The following is a 27789-nucleotide window of genomic DNA, read 5'->3' on the forward strand; positions in this document are numbered from 1 at the left end:
TTTCACCCTTTGGATGTGGGGCTCCCCCCTAGCCTGACTGTTCTGATCTCCTGTGGGGGTATGTGGCCAGAGTGCCCTCTTCCTTTATTTCCTGCACTGTATAGAGAAAAGAAAAAACACATCAAGGGTTTCTCACCTATTCTCACAGCCCAAGCCCACGCTGATGCAAGAATCATTTACCCAACACTTAACTTTCTAGGTGATGGAGCACAGCAGAATAATCCCATAAAAACAGCTACGAGCTAAGTCCATGTCCAATTGAACTCGCAGAAGTTCAAAGCAATTCAATTACCCGTTTGGGAATAAGGCCAGACAGCAGCCTTAACACCTCTAACACTTGAGAAAATGGCTCTGGACTCTTTAATGATCACAAGAAATCATTTTTTCCACTCTTCTACTCACTGTAGATGAGTAGGAAGCACTCTAGCATCACTGAGGAGATGCTCTTCTGCAGAGGTCCTTCTCCAATTCCCATTAAAATTCACTGCTTTATCTAATAAGCAAAGCTCAAGACTGACAAAACCAGTTGTGCTTTTTGCTGTAAGACCTATATTTGATATAATCTGCATAATATGGATGTGGGCAAGAGCCAAAGTGTTCAGAACAGGATCCTAAGTCTGGTAATTGGTTTAAGAATGATTCTGATCAAGTCCCATCAACTGAGGAGAGCAGGATGGGGAGAGATGCCAACATTTACCCTTCTCTGACACATGGCACAGGGTAGGACCCCCCCTCTGCTCACAGGGACATCCAGGATTTGTCATCTCATTTATTACAGCACCAGCATTTTTCACAACATCACGGGCAGCTCCTTGGTGTCACTCAGTGCCATCTTACCATTTAAATGGAAGAGCAAAATCACGACATAAATTGTGGCTTTCCAGCTGAAATAGGTTTTTCTGAAGTGCACAGCTAAAAATATCACTTTCTACAACTCGTTAATTAAACCAGAGTTTTAACTACCAACACAGTTGAAAGCTGAACTCCTTAACCTGCCAGATTTTTCCTGTGTGTCTGTGCATCCACTACTGGTAAGAACTACAGCCTGAACAGCTCTGGAGGTGGATGTCCTCCTGATATTAAAAATGGGCATTAAGGATGGCGTTGCTATTTCCAGAGCAATGTAATTTGTTTATCACCCAGTCTGATGTTCAACAACCAAATTCACATGAAATACTGCTCCGGATGCTTCCTACGAGAACCAGCGACTACAAAGAAACTCCACTTCCAGCTGCCCACTCTGAATTTTATAACCCTGTTTTAGGTTATGCAAGCTTGTTTCTCTCTCCACACATATTTTTGAGATCTGAGTACCAAGCATAGCTTCATTCAGCCCTTCCTTTTCTACACAGAATCCCAGGCTGGTGTTGGTTGGAAGGGACCTTAAAGCTCATCTGCCACGGGCAGGGATGGTGCTGAGAGATGAGGTTGATCAGGGCCCCATCCAACCCTTTACCCCATCCCAAAGGGTGCAGCTGGTTCTTACAAGATGCTCAAAGGAAGGGCTTTCATCGAGCTACAGCAGTTCCACAAACAGCACTGACATACAGCACCAAAAAATCCCAGAATATTCTGAGTTGGAAGGGACACACCGGGATCATCAAACCCAGAGGCAAAGACTGAGTGACCCTTCCAGGGAAGCTCTAAGGCACTGCTAGAAGAGAAATGGGGCATTTAGGGCATAACAGTATCCAGTCTTCTGAAATCCAACATTTGGCCTTTTCTGTTCTTACTGCATAAATGAATCTCCTTCAGTTCAGAGGGTGGGGAGGCCCTGGCACAGGTTTCTCAGAGAAACTGCCCCAGGATCCCTGGAAGTGCCCAAGGCCAGGTTGGACAGGGTTTGGAACAACGTGGGACAGTGAGTGGCATCCCTGCCATTGGAATGAGATGATCTTTAAGGTTCCTTGCAACCCAAACCATTGTGTGATTCAATGATTCACAGCAATATAAATATTTCAGAAGCACCTAAAACTTTGCACCATATTAAGCAAAGCTGCCTTCAAAACCAGGAGCTGATGCTGTGAATTCTGGGGCGTAACAGAGGATTAAGGATCTGACTCATCACTTATGCTCATCAGTTGCAACTCCAGTATTTTCAGAGGAGTTGTACCGGTTTTCAAGAGAGAGAGAGAGAGGAAAAAAACCTCAGGCCTGAAGTGCTCATCATGTCAACGAACACAGAGCCATCCTCATCCATACGTTTGCATAATTATCTCCTGCAGTTGCATCTCTGGGTTCTGATTTTCAAAAAAAAGGCCTCTTACTCCCATTCACCCTGATTCACCAACAAAATGTAATTCTTGTAATGACTGCTCTCATCCCGGGGAAACGAGAGCCTCGCGCTGCAGCGAGGAGGGAAATCAGGCTCCGAGCTGAGCCGCGGAGCCTCAGCATCACCAGCTCTGTTTAGGAATGCAAAACAGCAGCTCCGGAATGCAGAGCTCTGCCACACGCCTTCCATCAAAATGGGGACAATTAATAAGAGCAGCCTGAAACTTCTGAAAATAAATCCGGCGTAATCAAATACTCACCGCTACACAAATTAGAGGAGGCAAGCTGAGAGCAGAATATCAACACATCGTTTCTTCAGGAGGCTTCAAGTTTCTCAGCTGGTTAAAGAGCCCCAAACCCCGACTCACTGCTCTACACAAGCTGCTCTTCCACTTATTCTCTGAAATTCTCTGCTGATAAAATCATTTTAATGGATGCTGGCAGTGAGCAAACCCAGTCGTTTTGCCACTTGGGTGAGTAACTTACTCTGCTTTACATCTCTGGGAAAGAGAGAGAGAACTTGAGATTGATCTTACAAGGCAAAAATATAATATAAATGGCAATTATTGTCATAATCCAAGTCTTACAAAAGGGACTGACCTCTGACTAAGCACAGGGCTGGCAGCCAGATACTTCTGAATTCTACTCAAGGCACACACTGATTCACACTGACACCTTATCTGTCTAACCCTAACCTTCCCTACTTCCAAAATCTGGGTTTCCTGCTATTGTTGCAATTCTACTGCAACAAGGCAGGAATTCAAACTCTGAGCCTGGATTCAAGGGCAGAATGAGGGATCAGCAGGACTAACAAACACAGAGAAAAACTGTAGTGGCAGCTGAGTGCTGAACCAGGGCCCAAAGCCCAAACCTGTGCCAAGAGCAAGGAGGAGCTCTTGGATTCGGGAGCTGAAGACTAAACTTTGGATATATAAGCTCTGTAAAAGCAGGAGTTGTGTGCTTTAGTTATAGTAAATCTCATGAACACACTGAAATAGTGCAATCCATGTGAAGAAACAGTCATTAAAAAAGTCATCCATAAAACTGAGACACAGGTCTGCCCAGGACACCAGACTGACCCATCCCTGGAAGTGTCCAAGGCCAGGATGGATGGGGCTTGGAGCAGCCTGGGATAATGGAAGGTGTCCCTGCCCATGGCAGGGGATGGGACTGGATGATCTTTGGTGTCCCTTCCAACCCAAACCATTCTGGGATTCCAAACCAAACCACTCTGGGATTGTATGACAATTGATAATTTGTAATCATCAAGATTACAGCATACAGTGCTGTCTTCTGTGTCCTCCATTTAATCTCAAAATTTGATCAATCCTTTATTAAAATCCAGGAAGAATCTCAGAATTCTTCTCCATTAAATCTGCCACTTGGGGTATCTAAATACTCCAACCACAAGATCTCTGTGAGGCAGGGAAATAACACTACACTAATTTTTGTGACCAAGAGCTCCCAGAGAGGGGCTGGACTTTGGACAAGTCCAAATGATTTGTTTGAAGTCACACAGGAATTTTGCAAAAAAGCAGAACAAGAGCCTGGCCAAACTCTGAGCATTTTCTCACCACACATTCAGGGTCCATCCATAGCATCACACATGACAAGGTGTAGGACAAGTTTCAAGCAAAGCCATCACCAGGATTTCCACCACCTCTTCCACAGATGAAGAAAAATAAATATTCTGAAGTGTTTCAGGCACCTTCATTCTCCAGGATCTATCACCAGCACTCACAACTAAAACACTTCCTTTCAAGAGAAATTAATTACTTCAGGAACCTAAATTCCAAACCCAGCAAACAGCTGAACCTCACCTACTCCTGTTTCTGTGCTTAACTACAAAGCAAATTATTTTCCACTGGAAAAACAGGTTGCAAGTGCAGCGTTGTTGGCACAGCCTTGGTGAAGACAGAGATTACACTTGGAGAACTCAAGAATAGATAACAGTGTCTCCTTGAAGAAAATAAATCATAGTAGCAAAAACCATGGGCTTCTGGCCACTGCTGCTTCCATACTGAAGCTTTATTTTAGTTAAAAGTATTTCAGAAAGAAATTAAGGTCCTAATTAATGCTTCTAAAGCAACAAACATTTCTTTGTGTAACCCAGACCTGAACCAGGGAAATCTCCTGCATGACAGACAAGACCCAGTCTAAATTCCACAGTGCCAAGGCCACCACTCCCCCATGTCCCCAGGTGTCACATCCACACAGCTTTTAAACCCTCCAGGGATGGGAATCCACCACTTCCCTGGGCAGCTGTTCCAAACCTTTTTGAGGAAAAAAAGTTTACCATTCAACAAGATTTTTCTTTAGGTCACTTTTGCTGTGAAATCATGAATTAACTCATCTGGTTTATCCTAAAGCAAAACCACAGGCTCAAGAAAGGACATTGTTTCAGTTAAAGAAGTTAAAAAATCCAAATGAATGCTCCCAGAATCACCCACTATTTACACAATACTTTGTCACCAAAGACAAAAGGAGAAAATCAGCTGAGATTTCTATTACTTGAGTTTAATTAACCTGATTTGTGTCACATTTCAAGGACACTGGACAGGTACAGCTCAGCCTGTGGTGATTTTCTAAGCCACTGTAAGTCCAGTACCTGCTCTTCAATCTGTGCTGACTTGGTAGAGCTCACACTCTTGTTCTTTCCTTCCAGTTATTTTTCCTAAATGATGACAAGGCTTCAATCCAGTCCTTCTACATCTGCATTATTCACCCTGATTTTCTTTTACTCACTCCCCAGACACCCCTGCCATTGCTGGCAGTTAAATTCATAAGCACTGGCTTGATAACTCAGGTAAATTTGAAGTGATGACAGTGAAACTGTCTGGTTCTATCAGAAATCATACTTTGAGGGATGTAAAACATACTGATGGTCATAGCTCACTATTAACACATATTAATTAATCAATATGGACTACAAAGCTCAAGTAATTACTCCCATATTTATGGGGATAGAGATAAAGCTGTGTTGGCTACAGGACTATAGATAAATTCTTAATTCCTGTGAGGCCAAGATCAAGAGTTCTGTGTTCACACCATGGTTCAAACTCCTCTCCAACACTGGCTTTCATCCTAATAAAGGTAAAAATGAGACAGTGAAATGGTAACTGCACCCAAGGGACTCCTTCTCTTAGGAGTAACCCAACTACTCTCTTATTGTGGCAGTTCTGCAACTTTTCCATCTTAATCTTAATCACTTTGAATTCAAACTTCTAAACATTTTTTTTAAGGCTCCATTTGCTTCTTTCCCCTTCACAATCCCGTTTACCTATTTCAAAATATATCTGTGGTTTAATCTGAAAACTTTCTATCTAAATGGGTCATCTTGGCCCATTTCCTCTCATTTAATACTCTCTAATCCCCTCCAAATAGGTTCCCCCCAGTTTTCCCTCCGTCAAAAATTATTCACCTCTACTTCTATTGCATCTTCCATGGCCGTGTTAACTGCACACACACTGGAATAAAATCAAGGAAGCTGCTACTGCTCTGCTGGGAGGTGGCAGCAGAAAACTGCACAGGGGCAGAACATGACTGAAATGGAGCTGAAACACAGGAAATTCAAGCTATGCAATTCCACATCTGGAAGTTTCTGGCAAAAGCCCGACACAAAGTTGTGACATGTCCTTGTGCTCACTCAAAGCACAGAGGAGCTCTAAGGTCACCCAGCAAACTTCAAATTACTGGGATAACAAAGATGCCCAGGGTGATGTGGCCTTACCTCCAGACTTCTCTCCTGCTGTGAACCAGATCTTTACAATTTTAAGTGGTGATTTTAATAGTGAAGTCCAACATGCTTCCAGCTAAAAGGAAGAAGAGGAGGTGGCTCAAGGGACTGGCAGCAAAGTAGGAAACTGCCAGTTTTGAACAGAACACTTAGCCACCAGCAATAGAAAATCACTAATTAATGGTTTTGAAATTCATTGGAGCTTGGTTTCCAACACTAAATCCCTGTCATTCATTATTTTTTGCTGTGACTCCTTCTACAGAAGGCTGTGACTGCACTGCCACTTGCACTATCACGGTCCAGGGATAGATCTTCATCCTTGAAATAATCCATCTGGGAAAATGTGATACATTCACAGCAGCCCAGTTCCTTTGCTACCTAACCTGCAGAAAAGGTTTCTCTTTCCAGCTCAGTCTGACAGAAGGAATAATTTTAAGTCACGAGGAATCTGATTGCAGGGGAGGAGCATTTGGTTGTGACTGCAACAGGGATATTGCAAACAGCAATACAGAACTGGCCAGTGGGAGATGAGTGACAGCACAGTGCAGGTCAAGCCCTTCCTTTCAGCCTGACAAGCTTCAAAATTTGAATTTATTTGTTATTTATTGAAGAAACAGCATGGAAACCAATTAAATTGAAGATAAATGACAGAAGTAGTTAAAAGGAACAAACTGATTTCAAATTCCACAATGAGATTTGGACAACCTTGATTGGCACTGGGGTTCAAGATACTTTTGTTGCTTGAACCAACACATCCAGCACCAGGGTTAGGAGAAGTGCCCCAGGCTTTTTGCTCTGCCAGAGGCCACTAAATTGAAGATGGCTCATCCCTTTCAGCAGATCTAGAATGGTGTTAAACTCTTTATGCCTCTCATTTGTTGAGTTGCTGTATGGAGATCTCTCCTTTAGCACTGATTTTTCTCTGATTTTCTAAGAAATGCATCATTTTCCTTCTCTGTTTCAGTGACAGAAATGTAGAAGCACAAACAATACATGAGGCAGAACAAGTGAGGAATTCAATGTTACTACTCCCTGATTTAAATGTCCAGTTATTTCACTATCCCTGGTTTAAATGTCTTCCCTGGTTTAAATGTCTTCCCTGGTTTAACCAACTGCTCATAATCATTGCAACCATTTCTCTGCTCTTTTTAGACAGTTTAACAGAACACCACAAAATTACTCTTCACTGTTAAAAGTTTCTTCAGCTTGTACTTACACTACTGGAAAAGTTCTGAGCATACTTTACATGAGGATGGGACGTTACAAAGCCTCTTGAGCGTCTTCAGTGTTATTCACCATTCTGTAAGACACAAGGAAAAGATCCAAGAACATTAGAGATATCTGGGAGAGGCAAAGAGATCCAATCACATCATTCTGGATAATCTGTCACTAATCCAGACTCCCAGACTTCAGTGCACACGGCAGATTCTTACAGAGAAAGTTTATGTCTGGTGTTGTAATCAGTCCAGAGACAAAAATTTAAATTACAATTGATTTCTTTCGGCCACAAGTAAATTAATCTATGCAATCATTTAGCCTTATGACAGTTACCTACCCTTTTAACTCACAAAAGCTATTAAAAGGATTATTTGGCCAACATCCGCAAAGAGCTCAGGAGACAGGTACCGTGTTCTGAGGAGGAATGACCTAATAGAATTTTCCTCAGCTATCACTGCTGATGTCTTTCTCCACAAACTAACAGGGACTGAAAGTGCTCCAAAAGTCAAACTATTAACCAAGAGGAAAGAGAAAAGCAGGATGTTATATCCAGGCAGAGCTGGGATAGAAAATGAGTGGATACACAGTAGCATAGGGAGTTGAACCAGATAATTTCCTCTGCTCCATCTGTACCATCAGCAATCGTGGATTGCTAATCCATGGAGAGCAATCATGGATGGACACATCTTGGCTCTTCTCAGTGGTTTAAAGTGGTCCAGGTATTAGAGAATGAGTCTTCCTCCCTTGAGGCCTGCTGAAGATGTTGGGGAAGAACTGCACCTGTCCCAGACGGAGCCCACTGGGCATGCTGGGATGCAGAGGCACAGAGCCAGTTAGGCTGGGAAAGCCCTCTAAGATTACAGAACCCCAGAATGGTCTGGGTTGAAAGGGACCTTAAAGCTTGTGCTGTCCCACCCCTTGCCATGACACCTTCCATTGTCCCAGGCTGTTCCAAATCCCATCCAGCCTGGCCTTGGACACTTCCAGAATCCAGGGGCAGCCACAGCTTCTCTGGGCACCCTGTGCCAGGGCCTCCCCACCCTCACAGGGAACAATTCCTTCCCAATATCCCATCCATCCCTGCCCTCTGGCAGTGGGAAGTTATTCCTCCTTTCCCTCTAGCCCTTGTCCCCAGTCCCTCTCCAGCTCTCCTGGAACCTCTTTAGGCTCTGAGGTCTCCCTGGAGCCTTTTTCAGGCTGAATATTCCCATCTCTCTCAGTCTGGCTCCAGAGCAGAGGGGCTCCAGCCCTCAGAGCACCTCCATGGCCTCCTCTGGTTTCACTCCAACACCTCCATGTCCTCCCTGTGCTGAGGACCCCAGAGCTGAACACAGAATTCCACGTGAGGTCTCCCAACATAGAGTACAGGAGGAAAATCACCTCCATCAAGACCATCAAATCAAATTGGTACCCCAGCACCGCCAAGGCCACCACTGGCCCATGTCCCCAGGTGCTACATCCACACAGCTCTTAAATTCCTCCAAGGATGGTGACAGTGCCTCTACATCGTTCTTTTTCCTTTTTTCCTCCATGAAAAATCTCATGAACTTTCAGAACCAAAAGCTGGGCTGAAAGAACTTTCCCAGAAGTGGCAGCACTCAGCTTTTGGCCACCAGCTTTCCTGGAAGGCTTAAGCCTGTCCACCAGAGCCTTCTCCCACCCAGCTGTGGCCAGGGAAAGCTCTGGGTGTTTCCAGGGAGGGGAGGTGCTGAGAGTTGGCTGCTGCTCTTCCAGAACAACTCATCTGGCCCACACTGAGGTGCTGAGCTGCCTCCTCTCCAGGAAAAGAGGTCACCAAGACAAATGGTCCCAGCAGACCCTCACAGGCCTCACGTTCTGTGAGCTGGGAGAGAATCAGTGACACCAAACCACTGATGGATGGAAGAGCCAAACACCCAGGTCCCTCCCAAACCTTTTAGAAAGACTCCCCCAACAAACCCCTCCTCTGTCAAATCTCCTAACTGCATTTTAAACATATTCCCCAAGGCAGTCACAAAAAATATGAGATCATGCTGCTGACTTCTTGCCAAATTTTAATACAGAGAGCAGTTTTGTTTTCCAAAGAGGAACAAATTAGACTTAAATATATACAAACTTTCTGAAGGTCACAGGGGTTAATGATAAAGAACTGGATTCCTCAGAGAAAGATCTGCTTCCAGGGTGAAGAATGTGGATATAGCGAAGAAGAAAACCCAGAAAGGAAAGAAAAAAATCACCTTCCATCATCATGAAATGCAGGATTAAAAGTAGAACACGAGGAGATGAGATAAGAGAAGCAAAGAAAAGGCTGCTGTAACTCAGGTTTTGAGATGACAAAGGCAGGAGGATGATATTAGTGATAGCAATGAAAGAGGAAAAAACTGGTATGGACCTCAGATGTTTTAAGAGAAGAGCCATTAGGATCTAGACCAAATTTGGGACGTGATTAGAGGAGGAAGATGAGCTTTTCCAAGAGGCTCCAGATCTGTGAGTGCAGACAGAGGACAACGGGATTTCAGCAGAAAAAAGCAGCAGCAAATCCATGAGAAAATAGGGATAATTCTGATTTTGCTACGTTAAAGTGTCAGGCAGGTTTATTACACTCAGAACCAGAATTACACTCAGAACCAGAATTACACTCGGAACCAGAAATTGTCCCAGACTAAGTAAGGAAGGACAGGGAATGCTCAGGTCTGCCTTGGGAGCAGGACTGGTGAAAGGAAACCCAGCTCCAGAGAAAGGAGAGGAAGCTGGTGCTTCCTCCGGCCGCTGCCAGCCCCGAGCGGCCGCTATTGAAAAGGGGCACAAACAGTCTTTGACTCCACTTTGGTCTAAAGTTCAGTGGCACAGAAATACCTTCCCCACCCCCAGACACATGTGAGAAGTTGCTTCAATGCTTTTGTCACTTAAGGGCACATCAGGAACAAGCAAACCCTTCAATCCCTAAAATCTCAGACAAAACAATTCAATCCTGACCACCATAAATTCCATCAGCAACAAATCCTGATTCTGAATCATGACTCGATATCCCTTTCCCTCAGTCTCCTTTTAGCACAAACCAAAGCAGTCTGAGCACAGCAGCCATGGCAGGTGTCACCACTCTTTGTGATGATACGGGAGTAAGAACTCACAAACCTTTGCCCTTTTCACATTATTCATTAAATAAATTATCTGCTAACCCAGGGAAAACACAACCAGCTCCCCGTCCTATTTCTGGTAGAGACAATAAAAAAAAAAAAAAGTCACTATTAATATGGAAATCATGGCTGCAGTTGTAGAATCGGATGTAATGAACAATCTTGTCCCCAGCTTAAGTTGCTATAAAGGCAGCTTAAATTTACAATGGATGAGTCTTCATGGCAATCTGTTTTTCAGATATTAAAAATCTCATTTTCTCGGTGCCAAGGACAAGTGGAAGTGTGAAGCACTGGAGTATCAACTCTGCATTTGTCTCACTTGACATGAAATCATTCTCATTTTAGTTCTGATTTTTAATACATTCTTGGGATCCCCTTCAGTTTTCTTCATTTCTCACTGTGTCCAATTAAATGTTTTGAAGTGGAGTTCACCCTGATCCCCACAACACCCTGCAGAAGCAAGGAGAAAGTTACTTGGTAAAGATGAGGCTGATATCACTTATTTGGAAGAGAAACTCATTTTCTCTTTTAATTTCTGAGTGACTCACATAATATAAAAATATTTTTAAAAAAGCCACCACTTTGTATTTCACAAATACCTTCCTTGGTGAGCTCTTAAAATGGGCTTTACAAATAACAAACTAAAAGCTTTTGTCCTTGGGGAAGACAAACATTACCATTTTGACAAAGTAAAACATGAACAGAGGGGCTGAATTCTTGGCTTAAAGCCACCCAGGGCAGTATCAGTGGCTGAACACAGCAGAGGCCCCAGCACTACAATTGTCACACCACTCCTGAAACCCACAACCACCAAGGTCCAGGCTGCTGAAGAAATTCAGCCCTAAGAACAAAATTCTATCACTACTGAACTCACAGTAAAGGCAGATCCCCATAATTACAAACAAATACTCTCCTAGAACAGCAAAAATTAAAAAAATTAGGTATTTTACTAAAAAAAAATATTTATTTTTTTTTTAGTAAAGGGTTATGGTCTGCTCTTTTATTTTGAGGCCTGTAGGAATTGTCAGGTTTTCTGGGTGGACCCTGTGCACATGTGTGTACATGTCCATGAATGTGTGTTGAGGAGGTTCAGGACATCAGGAGGAATTTCTTCATGGAAAGGGTTGTTCAATATTGGAATAGGCCCAGGGAGGTGGTGGAGTTCCCGTCCCTGGAGGTGCCCAAGGCACAACTGGGTGTGTCACTCAATGTTCTGGTCTGGGTGACAAGCATCTGCCAAAGCTGGGACTCAATCCAGTTGGATGGTTCTGGAGGTCTTTTCCAACCTAAATGATTTGGGGTTCAATTGGCTTCTCTAACTGAGGCCAGTGTGAAGTAAAGCTGTTACCTGGTTTAACTTCCCTCCCAGGACATCTCTCCTCAAAACCAGCAAGAAACCAAGGATCCATCCACTCCAGTTCCTTCTGGTGATTAATCACCCTCTCCACTACAAATTTGTGCTTGATTTCTACTTTGAATGTGTCTGGCCTCACATTCCAGACAGCAACCCTCCTTTGTCAGTCCCAAATCCTTTATTTCTGGGAGATGTTCAGGCAGGCTTTTATTTACCAAGTGCTTTTAAAAGTCCAGGCACCACGTTTGTATCAAAACTTAAATTCATCTGGGTACACGCACAAAAGTAGGACTAGTGTCCAAAATACTGGAGCTAATCTAGGACTCTCTAGCCCATTTTCCCAAAATAGGCATATTAGGAAAAAAGAAAAAATTAAAAAAAGCTTTGCCATATGACTCAAGGATGTGTTTTATTTGTGCCCTGGGAAGCAAGGCTAGGAACCAGGCACTGCCACCTCCTGAGCACACCCCACAGCTCAGTGACGTGCAGCATCCAGTTCCAAGTGGAAATCCTTTTATCCAAGCTCAAGCAGGGCCACCAATGCCAGTTGTTCAGGACCATGTCCTGAGTATCTTCAAAATTTAAGATTTCATTTTCTCTCAGCAACCTGCACCAGTGAGTGGAAAGCAGCAAAAGATCAGGCTTTTTATGAACACAAAAATCTTTGGAAAAAATGTTCAGAAGTCACCTCCAGCCATTGCTGTTTTCATTCCTACTGTGACTGTGTTGTTTACCAAACCTTTCACAGTGCAACCCTGGAGCAGGCCATATTTTGGGATTATGGTGAGGGAATGCAGCAGCTCCTTGTCAAGTTAACAAGTTTACAATTTCTTTATGGGATCGTGTTTTTTCTCTGAACTCTGCGGGGAAAACAATGACAGAAGAAAACAAACACCTTAATCTTATGATACAGCCACAGCTTATCATTTATTACAGGGAAATGTAAAAAAAGCAAATAAATGATTTCTCCTACAATATGCCCTGCATCACATCTGCACAGGACAATTAGCCAAGGATCACAGTCAAAACTGTTTCTCCCTTATCCTCCCTCCCAAATCCCATACAAAAGAAACCTCCTTGCCCAGATTTAGTGGAATTTCCTAGAGCACAAGGCAGAGGCCAGGCTCTGTTTTGAGGCAGACTGGCAACAGATCCCACTATAGAAGAATTGAAGTCACAAGATCATGAAGTTTCCCAAACTCCAAGGCTTCCAGAAAGGCAGAAATGACCATCAGTATTTCACTGGAAAGGACCCCTGAGCTACTCCAGAAGTCCCAGAGATCCATCAAAGGCAATGCAATCCCAGTAAAAGGATGTAATTTAGTGTTGCTTTGTCCTTAATGGCAGCTGGAAATGAAATGCTGTCACCAAGCCACCTCTGCAGACACATTTGAGCAGAGCACCTTGGTTGCACTTTGGTTATTGCTTATGAATGAGCTTCCAGCCTTAACATCCCCACCACCTACCCATGTATCTCCTGGATTGCTGAATGGTGACCCCCCCCATCTACAGCTAAAAATCTGCCTAGAATCAAAGACCAGGCTTGAGTTGTCTTTTCCAGCTGAAATGACACGTGAACGTCACCCTCAGAAGAGTGGCAGCAAGGCACAAACTCCTGACTAGCAAGGACAGCCAGTGACTGCTACAACTCAATTTCCTTAGGGATCAAACAGGTTCTGAGTCACCTCAGATCAGTCTGACCACTGAAATGGGGGAGGAAGAGTGAATTAAGAGCCACCTGACTCCTCCAGAGCTACAAGAGGCAAGACAGACACTGAAGTGGAACTGAGATTTAAAGTCCCTACATGACACCAGCAGGGTTTGCACCTCTAAGGAACACACCTTCATCCCAACAAAACTGATGGACGGGAGACTGCCAAGTCCTTGAGTCCAAGCCTGGGCCAAACATAAAATAAATGAGAGGCTCCTTCTAAAACCCATCCAAATTAAGTTTTCTGTGAGGGATACAGGGACACAGGAGCCCTGGTGAAATGAGGTGCTCTATTGCTAAGCACAACATCTGCATGCCATGAATCCACCTCCACTGCAGGCTGCTTGTCCCAAAGGGGATTCGGGAGTCCACTAAGAAGAGGAACTCACAGATTCTGCAGAGGTTGAGGTTGGGAAAGGGCAGGGTCAACAAGGGACACTGCAGAAGATACAACAGCTCCAAGAAATCAGAGTGTTTATCCAACTGGACAGGAAGGGACCTTCCTTCATCCATGACTCTCCAGGGAACACCTCAGTAGGTGCCCCAAACCCTCTTTAGTGGAATTCCAGAAACTGCACTTGGCATTGGGTCCTTGACAGAGGGAGATTAATTGCAAGACAAGAGCTTTGAAATATGTTGATTAAATCAAACTTGAATTCCTTTTCATTTCACTTGATTTTAAGTTTTCATGTGCCAAATCAGGGAACACTTCCAAAAGCTGCCTTTTTTCATAGAGTGGTCTACCATGCTTGGAATTTGCATTTGCACGGATGTAAAACCCTTGGCAGGCACAGAGAACTTCAACTACACGATCCAATGAAGATGCCCAGTACGAGGAGCACATTCAGGTGAACTGAGTTCATGAACCTGCACCTAGCTGCTGACCCAAAAAAAGAAAACAGAATTGTATCTGCCATCACTTGTACCAGGAACAAGCAAGAGAAACAAGTCATGCCTCGCAATCCTTTATTTTTGCACTGTCATATGGCACAAGAAAAAGCATTAGGAGGAAAGTGGTATCACTTGACAATAGCAAATTCACTGCATAAAATTTAAGTATTATCAGTTTTAAAACAGGTTTTGGATTTAAGATCATCATTACTTCTTCCCAAAAAGGAATATGATAAAATGCTGTGCAAACAATAAACTTGGTAGAAACTTTACAAAATTTAAAATGGTGTTCTGAAAAATGCTGTGAGCTTTCAGTTACCTGTAATAAAATAAGAATGCAGTTCTTTTTCACTTCCAAAAAGGTCTACACAAAAACTGTGCCACAAAAGGAGGCTGAGAGCAGGGCAGTGTCGCCGGGTCTGCCCTCTGCTCACAACTGCTGGAGGCCACAGGGCACGCAGGGCACGCTCTGTTGTTCACTTGAGAACAAGAGGAGTTATCTGAGAATCCTGAGTCTGCCAGGGATGCTGGAACAGGGCTGGGATGTGGCAGACGTGTCCCCACTGCAGCAGCACAGATCAAACACGTCCCCTTGCCCTGCTCCACCCTGTGCCCTTGTCAACCTGTTGTGCTGAAAATATCGATCTGTGGCTCCACCGTCCTTTTTTGCTTCCCCTCTTCTTCCTCCCGGCTGACCTGGACTTTGATCAGCTTCCCCTCTAAAGGAATTATCCATGGCAAGCAAAGAGGCCGATCAAAGTTTCCTTTTTCACAGCTTTGCCAGAAAGCCTGAGGGGCTCTCCCACCCCTGCAGAGGAACAGGGAGCAGCAGACAAAAGGGAGAGGATGAGCTTTTAGTCCAAGGTAAAGCTGTACTCTGGTGACTTTATACCACAGAATTCATCTTGTTTCTCCCCAGTGACTTGTGCAGAACAGAGATTACTCGTCCCTGCCCAAGGCAGGGGGTTGGAACTCACTGATCTGTGACTGGGCTGAGACTCAGACACTCCTTCCACGTGTGACACCCACCCTGCTGACATGCAGGTGGGAGCTGCTTGGTAGCCTGATCTGAGCACAGAGTACTCTCAAAGCTAGGTGAAACAAAATACTAATTCCAAAATCAAGAGCTGGAGAATCGTGGAATCACAGGATGGTTTATTCTGGAAGGGACTTTAAAACTCATCCAGTGTCACCCTGTGTCATGGACAGAGACACCTTCCATTATCCCAGGTTGCTCCAAGCCCCATCCAACCTGGCCTTGGACACTTCCAGGGATCCAGGAGCAGCCACAGCTTCTCAGGGAATTCCATCCCAGGGCCTCACCATCCTCACAGCCAAGAATTCCTTCTCAATATCCCATCTAGCCCTGCCCTCTGGCAGTGGGAAGCCATTCCCTGTGTCCCTCTCCAGTTTTCTTGTTGGCCCCTTCATAGCCCCATTTAACACTTTTCTCCCAAAAAATAAATAAAAGATTCCCAAGCGCCTACTAGAAATGGCAGCAACATTCAAACAAACATCAACTGGAAGCTCCAGCAAAACATTCCAAGAGCAAGCACAGTCATTTCCCCTACCTTAGCCCAGACCACACACCCAAATGGAGATCACTTGCCAGCTAAATATTATTCTTTCAAAGGCCTTCTCCTGCTTAACATATTAACAGGATTTATAGGAGTGACTGTCTGGAACACTGCTTAACAATGCCAATAGCAGAGTTCCAAGAAATCAGTAGTTTGGCAATTGTGAATCCAGCAATACAAGCTGAAGTATGTGCTCACGCTTGCTAAACCTGTAATCCGAGTTCTCTTTTTTTTTTTTTTCCCTCCCCATAATAAGTGGTTTAAATTTAGTAGGAATGATTCACTTGCTGCAGGTTCACTTGCTTTATTTCCTTTCCTTTTTTTTATTTTTTTGTACTTGGAATCCATCTTGGATGACATCTAACAGGAAGATTGGAGGAGGGAAGGCAAAACCTGGCTTTTTAAAGAAAAGCCAAAACATTACACTGAGCATCTTCTGTAATTTTAAGTTAAGTATCTCCATAACTCCAGTTTTCTCCTTCAATAAGCAGTAGATACAGGGCAGGCACAGACCCAAGCAGGATTCTAGTGATGCCTGTGTTCTAAAAGCTGGGTTCAGGCTAAAGAATAGACCATTCCCTATGGCGTTAACAAATCCTCCATCCCCAGATGTTCTGTTCCAGCACTGAGATTCCAGAATCCCAGAATTACTGAGGCTAGAAAAGCCCTCCAGGATCATCGAGTCCCACCTGTGACTGATCCCCACCTTGTCACCCAGCCCAGAGCACTGTGTGCCACATCCAGATGTTCCTTGGACACCTCCAGGGATGGAGACTCCAAACTTCCCTGGCAGCCCCTTCCAATGCCTGCCACCCTTTTGTTTAAGAAATTGCTCCTAATATCCAATCTAAATCGCTCTTGGCACAGCTTGCAGTAATTTCCTCTTGTCCTGTCTGTTTTTACCTGGGAGAAGAGGCCGATCCCCCACCTGGCTGCAACCTCCTGGCAGGGAGTTTTAGATCCAGCTGGGACCCTTCTGTGCTGATCTCAATCTAACCAGGCTGAACAGCACCTTTGCTTTGAATGAGCCAGGCTTGGGGACAAGGAATGAGGGACTCCCAGGGGACAAGGAATGAGGGACTCCCAGGATGGTTTGGGCTGGGAGGGAACCTTAAAGCTCATCCCATTCCATCCCCCTGTCACAGGCAGGGACACCTTCCATTAGCCCAAGTTGCTTCAAGCCCCATCCAACCTGGCCTTGGACACTTCCAGGTATCCAGGGGCAGCCACAGCTTCCCTGGGAACCTGTGCCAGGGCCTGCCCACCCTCACAGGGAAGAATTTCTCCCCAGCACAGAATCTAAACTTACTCTCAGTTTGAAGCCATTCCCCTTGTCCTGTGAGCAACTCTGGCAGGTGGCTTTTGACGCATGGCAGGGGCCTGGGAAGGAGGGAGGCAGCAGAGCAGGTGACAGCTTTGGGACAGCACCGGAGGACTATTACGGCAAAACTTTGCTAAATATATCAGCAGTGCAAAGTAGGTGGGTCAGAACATCCCTCCAAGAGAAATCCAGATTTGGAAGCATAGCCCAAGTGACAAGGTATACGTTCAAAGTAGGTATAAGCACAAACATAAGGGCTTTAAGCGAGAACACTCAGAGGATTTGGAGTTTCCCTTCCCCCTTCACACATATATATTCAGCCAAAAGCACAACACAAGTCTGCAACGGAAAATACTCTTTAGGAAACAGGCAAGGAAAATAAATGGATGCACAGAGAGGTGAACTGACCTCCAGTCTCAACTGAAATTATTTAGAAAGCTTGGGAGCAAATTTAGACTGAGCTATCAGGCTAAACCCCCTCACCTGTGAGTGGGCTGAGACTCAGCAACTCATTCCATGTGTGACACCAATCCCGTGCATTTCCTGAGCACACAGGACTGTCAAGAGCTCTATAAACCAAAATACTGATTGCAATGTCAAGGATTATAGAATCACAGAATAGTTTGGGGTAGAAAGGTGGTTTAAAGCTCACCTCATTTCAACCCTGACACCTTCCACTATCCCAGGCTGCTCCAAGCCCCATCCAACCTGGCCTTGGGCACTTCCAGGGATCCAGGGGCAGCCACAGCTTCTCTGAGCACCCTGTGCCAGGGCCTCCCCACCCCAACAGCCAAGAATTTCTCCCTAATATCAAATCCAAACCCTCTCTCTCTCTCAGAAAGAACCATTCAGTAAGACGAGGACAAGAAGCTGAAGTTGTATGATGGAGACTTCTGAAAAACTGATGAATTTCCTTGGGCTGTTACACAGTTCTGCTGAATCTTCGAACAGGAAATCCAGCTTCAGCTGTGGGTATGTATTGGAAGTGTTGATAAAAGCCAAAATTGCAGAACATTTGGAAATGCATAATTTAGTAGAGGACATTCAGTACAGATTCATAAAAGGAAGGTCATGCCTGACAAATCTGCTGAAATCCTTTTTATTATACGACCAAATCGTTAGGTTAGACAAGAGTGAAACAGTGGACATAAGTTATCAGGATCTCAGGAAAGCATTTGATTTTGTACCACTCAGGCTGATTTACAAAGTCATAAAGTATTGTGCAGGGAGAAGGAATTGAAATGGATTAAAGAACATTTTAGGGATAGGCACAAAGGCAACAGAGTGAGTGGAAGGAATCTGAAACAGAGAGGTGTAAAGGTCAGGCTGCTGCTAAAGGTATAAGAACAGGCTGTAAAAATTGTAGAACTTCAGCTCAGCTACCATTTGAGAGGCAAGAACATCTGAATTTGGTGGCAGAAATGCAGAAGGGTTATTACTAATGGGAGTAAGTTTGGAGGAAATCAGGTGCAGAAAGGTGGCACTTGCAAAGGTGCTGCACCAACCTGTGGGATTCACCTGCACTAGAGCTGAGGTGTGAAGGGAGCCTGGCTGAGAATCCACACTCATTTTAAAGAGGATTCAGTAATTTTATGGTCATTAATAAAATCTACAGCTACGCATGCTGTGGTAATGATTTGGGTAATTAAATCTGAAGCTTCTGGGAATTAAGCTGATGGCCTGAAAGGGTCAAAAAGAAAACTCCTCTGGTGTTTAATCAGAGGATGAGCTTTGCAAGCTGGATGGATGCATTAATTGTCCCACAGTGACCATGATGTGACACACAAAACTACATCCAATGGATGTCTGGGCAGATCCAGCTCAACTCTCCACAGAAATCACCACGATTTCATTCATGTAGGACACACCAAAAGAAACCAGTGTGGTTCTGTCAGCCCCTCTGGGACAATTTTGCACAGACAAAAAGAACTCCCCCTCATCCCAAGGTTTTCCACGGGCTGCTGGTAGTATCTTCTCCTGAAAACTGTCAATTATTCTCGTGGCTGGTGGACTGGACACGAGCTCTGTCGCTTGATGATGATGCAAGGAGTTTTTATCCTTTGTCTCTTCTTCCCTAAGTGAGCAGCAAATCTTTACAACAATGTCCTCGTGAGCCAGGGTAAAATTCCCCACAGAAAACCGAGCCTCAGCTGCTGCCACTTGGCTCAAGGTCAGCTGAGATAAAGATGAGAACAGAGCGTGGATCTTCTGATTCCCACTCTTGTGCCCTGAATTCCAGGCCACAGTGCTGCTGCCACCACCTGTGGGGACAGCCTTTCAATCTTGAAGGCTGTCAAAAGCCAGCAGCTTTTCTAAGCACTAAAAATCACTTTAAATAAACTTCAGTTTGGAGGAAAAAAAAAAAAAGTTAGGGGAGAACAGGTGGACTCCTGTGACACCAGAATTCTTCAATGCACAAAGAATCTTTCATCTCACTGTTCTACACGGCACCTTTAAATATTCTTCTACATAAAGGCATGATATGCAAGAGCAAAAGAATAACTGAGAAACAGTAATCCCTAACAGATCAACTGTGCTTTATCTACACAGATTCTGCTTTCATAAAAGCACAGAGGAAAGAGGGAAAAAAAAAAAAAAAGAAAGTACATTCTTATTGTTTTCTGAAGCTTAAAATAACCACAAAGTGAGAAAAATCAAAGCTGTTCCATAGAACAACTAGGAAAAAAAAGTCTCACTGAGCATTTGAGAAAGACAGTAAATGGCAGAAGATGGAATTAGAGATTTAGTGAGTGCCATGGTCACCAAGCTCAGATCCTAAATTTGGTCTGTGCTTAAACCAGGGTGGTTAAATGGAAGGATCTGCTAGAATGTATGTGCCCCATATATAATTATAGCTGTCACTGTCAGCAAAGGCTACAGTTCTGGCTGCCATTACATTCTCCATTTTCACTTGCTAACTTCTCTGAAAACTTTCCTTTTTTCCATATATAATGCAAGTGGATGCAGGTAATGTCTGCAGGAAACCTGTTAACTGTGAGCCAGTCAGGAGGTAAAGGGATAGGAAGAATTAGGAACAAATCATCTGTACCCAACACAGGCAGTCTTGCCATCAATTTATTCTCAAAGCTGATTGATTTTGGAGTTTTTGCACAGAAACAAGCAGAAAATGCATTATCTACTACAGCTGGTTTATGAACCAAACATTTGAGCTTAGATTAAACACAAGGTCCAGGTTGGTGCTGGGGGAAGCAGCAGCGGAGTGGCCACAATAGTATCTAAAAACCATTAATTTATCCCCCATATTCAGATATTTTGTATATTCCAAAGCATTTAGCTGTTCTGACACACCAGTGGGCTGCTGACATCAGGGTTTGTCCAAACCCTTCTTAACTCAACCTGTGTTACCTGCTGGAATGACAATCCACAGAAAAAAAATCTCTTTAACTCCCTAAACCTCTCCCTAATCCAAAAGCTTCCTAGCCAGGATACAGCTTATTCCCTAAACCCTAAACAGCCAAGGAAGTGTAAAGTAACCTTGTTCCTGTCCAGAGGGGCCAGGTACCAGCTCAGAGGTTCAAAGGGATCCTCTCAGAGCAAGGCTGACTCCTCAAATCTGCATCCCAGGAGATAACCAGAAATCATCTGAGGAATTGTTCCAGCCCAGTCTTCCATCATTTCCAAACACATCTTTCCATCTCCATGCCTCACCCTGTGTTTCAAAGATCTGGGAAAATTCTTTATATTTGGCCATTCAGACTCCTGGAGAGAGGTTTTTATTTATAGGTTTGTGTATTTTCATGTACACATTTTATTTTAAATTGAAATAAATGGAAGAGTCCATTAATCTCATGCCATCCAGTCACACTCTAAAACAAGAGAAGCAGCATGGAGACAAACCCAGATTTAAACACGTGTCATTGAAATATTAATTAAAGTTACAATAACTGTCAATTAAAAATAGGTGCAAGATCTTCTAATGGTGTGAATGCTTCCATCTGATTTTCAGCTGCTGGAGTACCAAGATGAGCCAGCAGCATCTCCCCAAAATATATTTCAAGAGCTGTGGTTGTACCATCAAGGAACTGCATTTTCCCCCTGCAACACTGGCTGCTAACAAGCAAAATTCAAAAGTATCTGTGCAATATCTCCTGTGTAGCAGTGACAAAACAATGAGCTGCTGTTAAGCTTCCAGTTTTAAGGGCAATTAAAGAAAAAACCCAGTATTTTTAATTCAAACATGACTTCCACTTTGATTCTGAGCTTTTAGGTAAGTTTCCAGGCCTTCTCCAAGAGCATGGATATTGATTAAAAGGCATTCAAAGGTCTACACCCCAAAATCCAGGTGGGAATGAGTGTAGAGCCTTTCCTGTGCAAGCTTTTAGACCCATCCCCATCATCACCTTGTGGTTTTTCTCTGAGCTGGACAGGTACTGACTTGGAAAGTTACTCTTCCTGTCTGAGAACTAAAAATTTTGACTTCAGTTACTGAAGAGAGGTATCCAAGTTTGGAAATTGGAAGTCCACCAGAGGACTGGAGGATATATAAATCAACACATCAGGCCTAAAATGTAAAAGCTACTGTTTAATGCAATATGCCAAAAATAAAATGTGAGTTCCTCTAGACAGTCTGCAACAGGCAATTATCTAAAAAACAATTTTTCACAAAGTTCTGCACATTCCTGCTGACCAACAATTCTGCTGCCAAGCACAGGAGACGGGAGGATGAATTTTTATCTTTTTAGTTAGTTCTAAGAATATTATCCAAAACACTGACTTATATAAAGGGGTACTTTCAACTTCATTTATTACTTAATTCTTTATGATTCTTTACACCCAGTTGATAATGCACTGGCACACTGGCACACTTATCTCTTACATAAATCTCTGTCACCATCCACCCAAGGAGACAATTTGTTAAGCCAGTTTAACCCCTGCTGAAACATGACTTACCACTGAAAGCACAACCAAATTCCCATGCCTGAGGTCAGTCCTAGAATTTAAACAACTCCTGGAAGACATTCCAAAGTTACAGCAGCAAGACTGCTGCAAGTTCCTCTAGACAACAGAATGGCACAAAAGTCACTGGTTGTAAGTTCTCATCTCACAGTCAAAAGAGACAGATTTTCCTAGACTGATTTTGTATTTAAAAAAAATAAATGTGGCTGTCACAGAATCCTGGGATGGTTTGAGCTGGAAGGAACCTTAAAGCTCATCCCATTCCACCCCCTGTCATGGGCAGGGACACCTTCCACTATCCCAGATTGCTCCAAGCCCTGTCCAACCTGGCCTTGGACACTCCCAGGGATTAAATAACCTGTTTTAGCTTTTCCCCTCTTGCTGGCACTACATTACCATTACATGGTAAGACATAATGAGGTCTACAGGGGAGGGGTGATGGAAATAGTGAAATACCTGGATCACTGGAAAGGGTTAATAATTACACAGTGCTGGTTGGTGCCCAGCAGTTCTCACCAAGGATTTGCACCAACAGAACCATTTCAGGATTTGAGAAAGAAAAGGAGAAGTGGAGTAACTCTGACAAGTCTCTTTTTTTTAGGACCTCCTTTAGAATCCAAAGCAGAAAGTGAAACATCTTCTCCCACTGTCCTCACACAGTTCACATTTGCTCTTACTTCAGCTCCAGCTCCTGAAGTCAAATGATCTGAAGTGAAAAAATAAAAGCTGAGAGATGTAAAGTAAATAAATACATCATATACCTTCCTGTGTCCTTCACTGTGCCAAACCCTGACTTAATAAGAATTTATTTGGTATATTTGATGCTGCAAATAACAAGCAGCAGTTAATATCAAAAGACTACTCAGCCTTAATACTTTGGAATATAAAGGTCTTGGCAAACAACCAAACAGGATTGGTCTAAAAAACTCTCTTAACCTGTAAAAATTAGTTTGGAGCTATTTTCACCTGTGACTGAGACTGATCAGGGAAGAACCAGCAAGTGCCCTTGCTGAGAAGAGCTCAGAGCAGAAGAGCTCCAGAGTGAGGGTCAAGGATTATCAGGATAAACGGCAATGGAAAGATTTGGGCAAGGGCAGAGAAACAACATCTGATGGCCCAAATTTTGCTTCTCAATCTCTAAATCACAAAATCATTTAGACTGAAAAAGACTTCCAAGATCAACCTGTGACACATCATGACCTTGTCACCAACTCAGAGCACGGGATATGTGCCACATCCAGGCCTTCCTTGCACCCCTCCAGGGATGGGGACTCCAAGCCTCCCTGGGGAGTTCCAATGCCTGACAATCCTTTCCATGGGGAAATTCCTCCTGATGTCCACCCTGACCCTCCCCTAGTGCAGGCTGAGGTGTTTCCTCTCCCGTCCCTGTCCCCTGGGAGCAGAGCCCAACTCACACCTGGCTGTCCCCTCCTGTCAGGGAGTTGTGCAGAGCCAGAAGGGCCCCCCTGAGCCTCCTTTTCTCCAGGTTGAACAACCCCAAAAGCTGAAGCCCTGGGTGTGGCTTCTGCCACTTCTCCAGCTGCCAGATGAAGGCTGAATTTCAGCAAGGAGTGCTTTTACTGCCATCTCAGACTGGTTCCTGGGCTCGTCTGCCAGTCTGACCCTGCAGGATCCGATGTTCTTAAATGGCCTGGGCACAATTTATGTGCAGCCGTTCCGGAGCGTGGATGCACTGTAAAACATGGAACGGCAGGAAAGGCTCGCTCCACATCCACAAGGAGAAAACTGACACCATAAGTCAACATCCAGTTGGCTGGGAGAGAAAGGGGGATGACACACACATGCATATAAATGGATGAGATCACAGCCTCAGCACCCGCTCTAAAGCAATCGAGTAAGACTTGCCCTTAATATTCTTAAAACGTTTTTATTTTTGAAATATAAGATGTGAAAGTGCCCCATTTTTCACTGGCTGAAGCCAAACTTGAAATAACAAAACAGTCCTAAGTAGTTAACAGGCTACAAAACTGCCCCTGATTTCCAGGCAGCGCTGCAGACTTGCAGAGTAACACTGTGTACCCATTAACTCCAAGTCCACAATTTGGCCAGAATTTGTTTTGCTGCATTACAGCCAAATCACTTTTTGTGTCTGTCTTCCTCCTACGTGGGATTGCCTGAGCAGAACAGGATGCCAATGCTGAAAGCACTGACTGTCTCAGACGTTACCATCTCTGATTAAGAAGGCCCTTTTATTGCAGGATCACTTAGACTTCACAGATAACTGTTGCTGCATTGAGATGAAGTTACTGGCAGGAAAAGCTTAGGCCAACTCAGGGAATAGCAACCAGAATATTAAGACTCCCCAAGTGAGCTATTTCAGAAGTCCAGCACAGAAATTATTTTCTTAATATCCTTTTTTTGCTGAAAATAAGGTTGACTCTTTCTTGTACTCCCCACAGATGATGAGAAAACACCACATTTCTCATTTCCCTACAAGAAACTTCCATGTTGGGTTTGCACTACTCTTGGCAAGTGGAGTGGGTTATTGAAAGGTCCACTTTAAAGATTCCTGCTCTTTCCTTCCACTGTAGGAATCCTTTGGGAATTCATCTCTCCATCCTTTTACTGCCACATTCTCAGCTTCTACATGAACTTCACAACATCTTGTTTCCAGTCCTGTTCCTGCCCCACATTCCCATTTTTGTTTTGGTTTTGCTTGTCCAGCTGAGCAAGAGGAAGTGTGTGCTCCAGGTGGCCAGGAGCTGGATCTAGAGGGGCTGATGAGCAGGGATCAAAGACTGCAGCTCCCACATCCACATCTTTGAGGGACCAGACACAAAACACCACCAAGAATCAAGTGTTTCATAGCAATGGACAAGAAATCCTCATTTTTTTATCCACATATCCTGAAGGAGATCTCTCCACTCCATTTTACATCTACCACTCCCTTTGTTACAAGTATGGGAAAACAGCTCTTCCCACTTCATTTCCCTTTACCATTTGACATTTCTATTCCATCTCAACTTGGTTTTATTGAAAATGAATATTCCAATACATAAACCTCTCAGTAAGTTGCATCAGGCACCAACATAAGATTTGTAGTCAGATATGAGTGGAATTTTTTGATTCAGAATTAAAAATCTCATCTAGGATATGGGACAGAAGCACCCAGAGGTGTTAAGGTCATACGGGCCATTAACTTCCCCTTCCAGTTTTACAGATCTGAGAAGCAACAGTGTTTTGCATTCATATAAAGGATTTTGTCCTCATTAGAGAAAAAATTAAGTGTTTTCTAACTTATTAAGCAGAGCTTAACGTCTGCAAGAGCCTGGTTCCTGCATCACTTTGTCACTTCCAGCAGCAGCCACTTGAGTGATGGCAGGGACAGCTATTTATCACCCCATCACCAAGGAACACAAACAGCAGCAAATGAATGACCTGACAATACAGAACTCAGCTCAAACTGAGAGTGACAAAACGTCAGGACCTCACTTTTGCCCTGATTTACAGTGCAGCATATTCAGCAACAGAGTGCTGGTTCATCAGCATGGGGAGGGCATTTGTTTTAAAGTGGTACAAAGGTAAAAAAGTACAATTTAAAGAATTAATTTTAATTTTCTGGACGGGGGAAAGAGAGGCCCTGCAGCATCTTTTACCCAAATGCTGACAACTTTCATCACAGACACTGCACTCTAAGTAGCACCACAGGTTTGATATTGTGGAAGATGGGAATTATCAGCTCAACACCTCAAACTGTTGCCTTTTTTTCCTAAACATAAATATTTACACAGTGCAGAGTAATAAGCAAAGAGTTAATTACCAAAGGATTTAAGGTGCTCTTTAGAATTGAGACAAAGCTATCATCATCCCATCAATGTTAACAAAGTGTAATAGAAAATCTAAGCAGACCAGAATCTCTTGTCTCTGCTTATTCCATCTCCACTAAAGCTGCTCTTAGGCTGCAGTAAATCTTGCGGCCCAGGGACAAAAAAAATACAAGTGTGAAAGAGTTTTGGTTTTAATCACAAGAACACAGAGCAGCGTCTGCCTGCCTCGTTAGCTTGGGGAATTTAAACACTGACCAAAGCACTTGAACTCGTCTGCAAGACACTCCACAGACAAATTAAAAAAAATCTGCTGCTGAAGTCCTTCAGAGAAGAAATAAGAAATTCAATATTTATTCCATAGCTTAGTGCATTTTTCACTTTGACTACCAAACCACGATTACATTCACCATCAAAAAAATACTCAGAAACTACCTGAATTCATATTAGAATTTATAATGCAAGATGTAAAAAAAAAAAGTTTTGAATTGTATTTTGATTTTTTTAAAAGTTGTATGACAATTTTAATCAATTACTCCAAAACATTAACTTAGTACAATGTTATTTTAAATGATATGGAAAATATTTAGCAGCATTAGCTATTGCTGTGTTTTGGGAGGCAAGAAGGGAAGGGAAATAAATCCCAGTCCTGGCTGGTGAAAACTACAGCAGAGGCACTGGGAAGGAGAGTCAAGTGCTAAAGCACTTTTGCCCTCTTTGGCAGATAAAAGGAATAATTTGTTCATTTAGAAATGTAAACATTACAGAATTTAAATGAGGATTTGTTGAATTATGTACCTGTTCAGGACATATTCCCACCCCACCTCCCCTACCAGCTAAGCATTCCTGCTCCTGCCCAAAGAAAGAAATGAAGGAATTAACTTAAGAGCTGTACCTGTTTGCAAATAAACAAGCTTCAAATAGTTACCAGCCAATGAAAATCAACCTATCTTTAGGAAAATAATGAAAGTACAATCCCAAAACAAGATTAAAATCAATGATTTAAATCAAAGCTTCCCTCTTGCTGATGTAAATCAAAGTGATTTAAATCACCAGTTTTGATCAATTCACTCATTTGCATAACATTGATCGTTTATCCCTTAAAATGTCATCCAGGGGCCAAAGTTAGCTGGGTATTTCTCTAAATCTCAATTCAGCCAGCATAAATAAAGCTTTTTTGTTTTTATTTAAAAACTTACAAAATTCCCTATCAGCCCTAACATTTCCATTCCTGATGTCTCATCAGTTTGGGGCAGCCGAAGTGGTTTGAAAGATAAACGGAGGCGATTGCGCGGTAATGCCGAGTACAACGGGAGCCACATCCCCCTGCCACAGCTCTGGAGACGTCCTGCCCATCACCAAACACACAAACATGCTGATGGGACAAACAAGTGTTTACAAGATCCCTCAGCCCATCAATTCCCTTTAATACAGTTGGGTAGCCAGGGGTTATTGATCTATGGTGGTAAATTTTCACAGCAGGCTGTTTTCCCGCATTGATCACGGGAGCAAGGCAGGGATTAACAAAGTGCAGGAGCTCCTTCACTCCAGGAAAACTGCCTTTGCTGAAGGCAGTGCAAAGGTTACCCAGAACTGCTCCATCCCTGGAAATGTCCAAGGCCAAGCTGGACAGGGTTTGGAACAACCTGGGATTCTGGAAGGTGGCCCTGCCATGGCAGGGAGTGGAACTGGACAAGCTTTAAGGTCCCTCCAATACAAGCAATTCTGTATGATTCCATTCATCTCATAAAAGCTGGATTTTCCTCCCAGTCCTTCATGGCTTACTTAGGTCTATCCTAAAAAAACTTTTTGATTTGTAGAATCCTTCATTTTTGAAGGACATTTGTAGAATACCATCATTTTTGTCTAATTTCCTTCACCGTCAGACT

At 43.5% G+C, this 27789-nt stretch overlaps 1 protein-coding gene across 11 annotated transcripts in view; it reads right to left on the bottom strand.

The window, feature by feature from the left end:
- HMBOX1 (homeobox containing 1) overlaps positions 1-27789 on the bottom strand; it is a 103728-nt gene that overhangs the window by 50524 nt on the left and 25415 nt on the right. For 8 of the 11 annotated variants that reach the window (XM_015622656.3, XM_019006133.2, XM_015622649.3 and 5 more), the window contains exon 2: positions 7227-7310. In XM_015622656.3, coding sequence (XP_015478142.1) covers positions 7227-7249 — 23 coding nt within the window. In that variant the 5' untranslated portion in view covers positions 7250-7310. Of the gene's footprint in view, positions 1-2534; positions 2627-6004; positions 6087-7226; positions 7311-27789 lie in introns of those variants that run through there. The other 3 variants (XM_015622652.3, XM_015622653.3, XM_015622651.3) reach the window with 3 other exon arrangements.

Source organism: Parus major, chromosome 3, assembly GCF_001522545.3.
Source record: "Parus major isolate Abel chromosome 3, Parus_major1.1, whole genome shotgun sequence".
NCBI lineage: Eukaryota > Metazoa > Chordata > Aves > Passeriformes > Paridae > Parus > Parus major.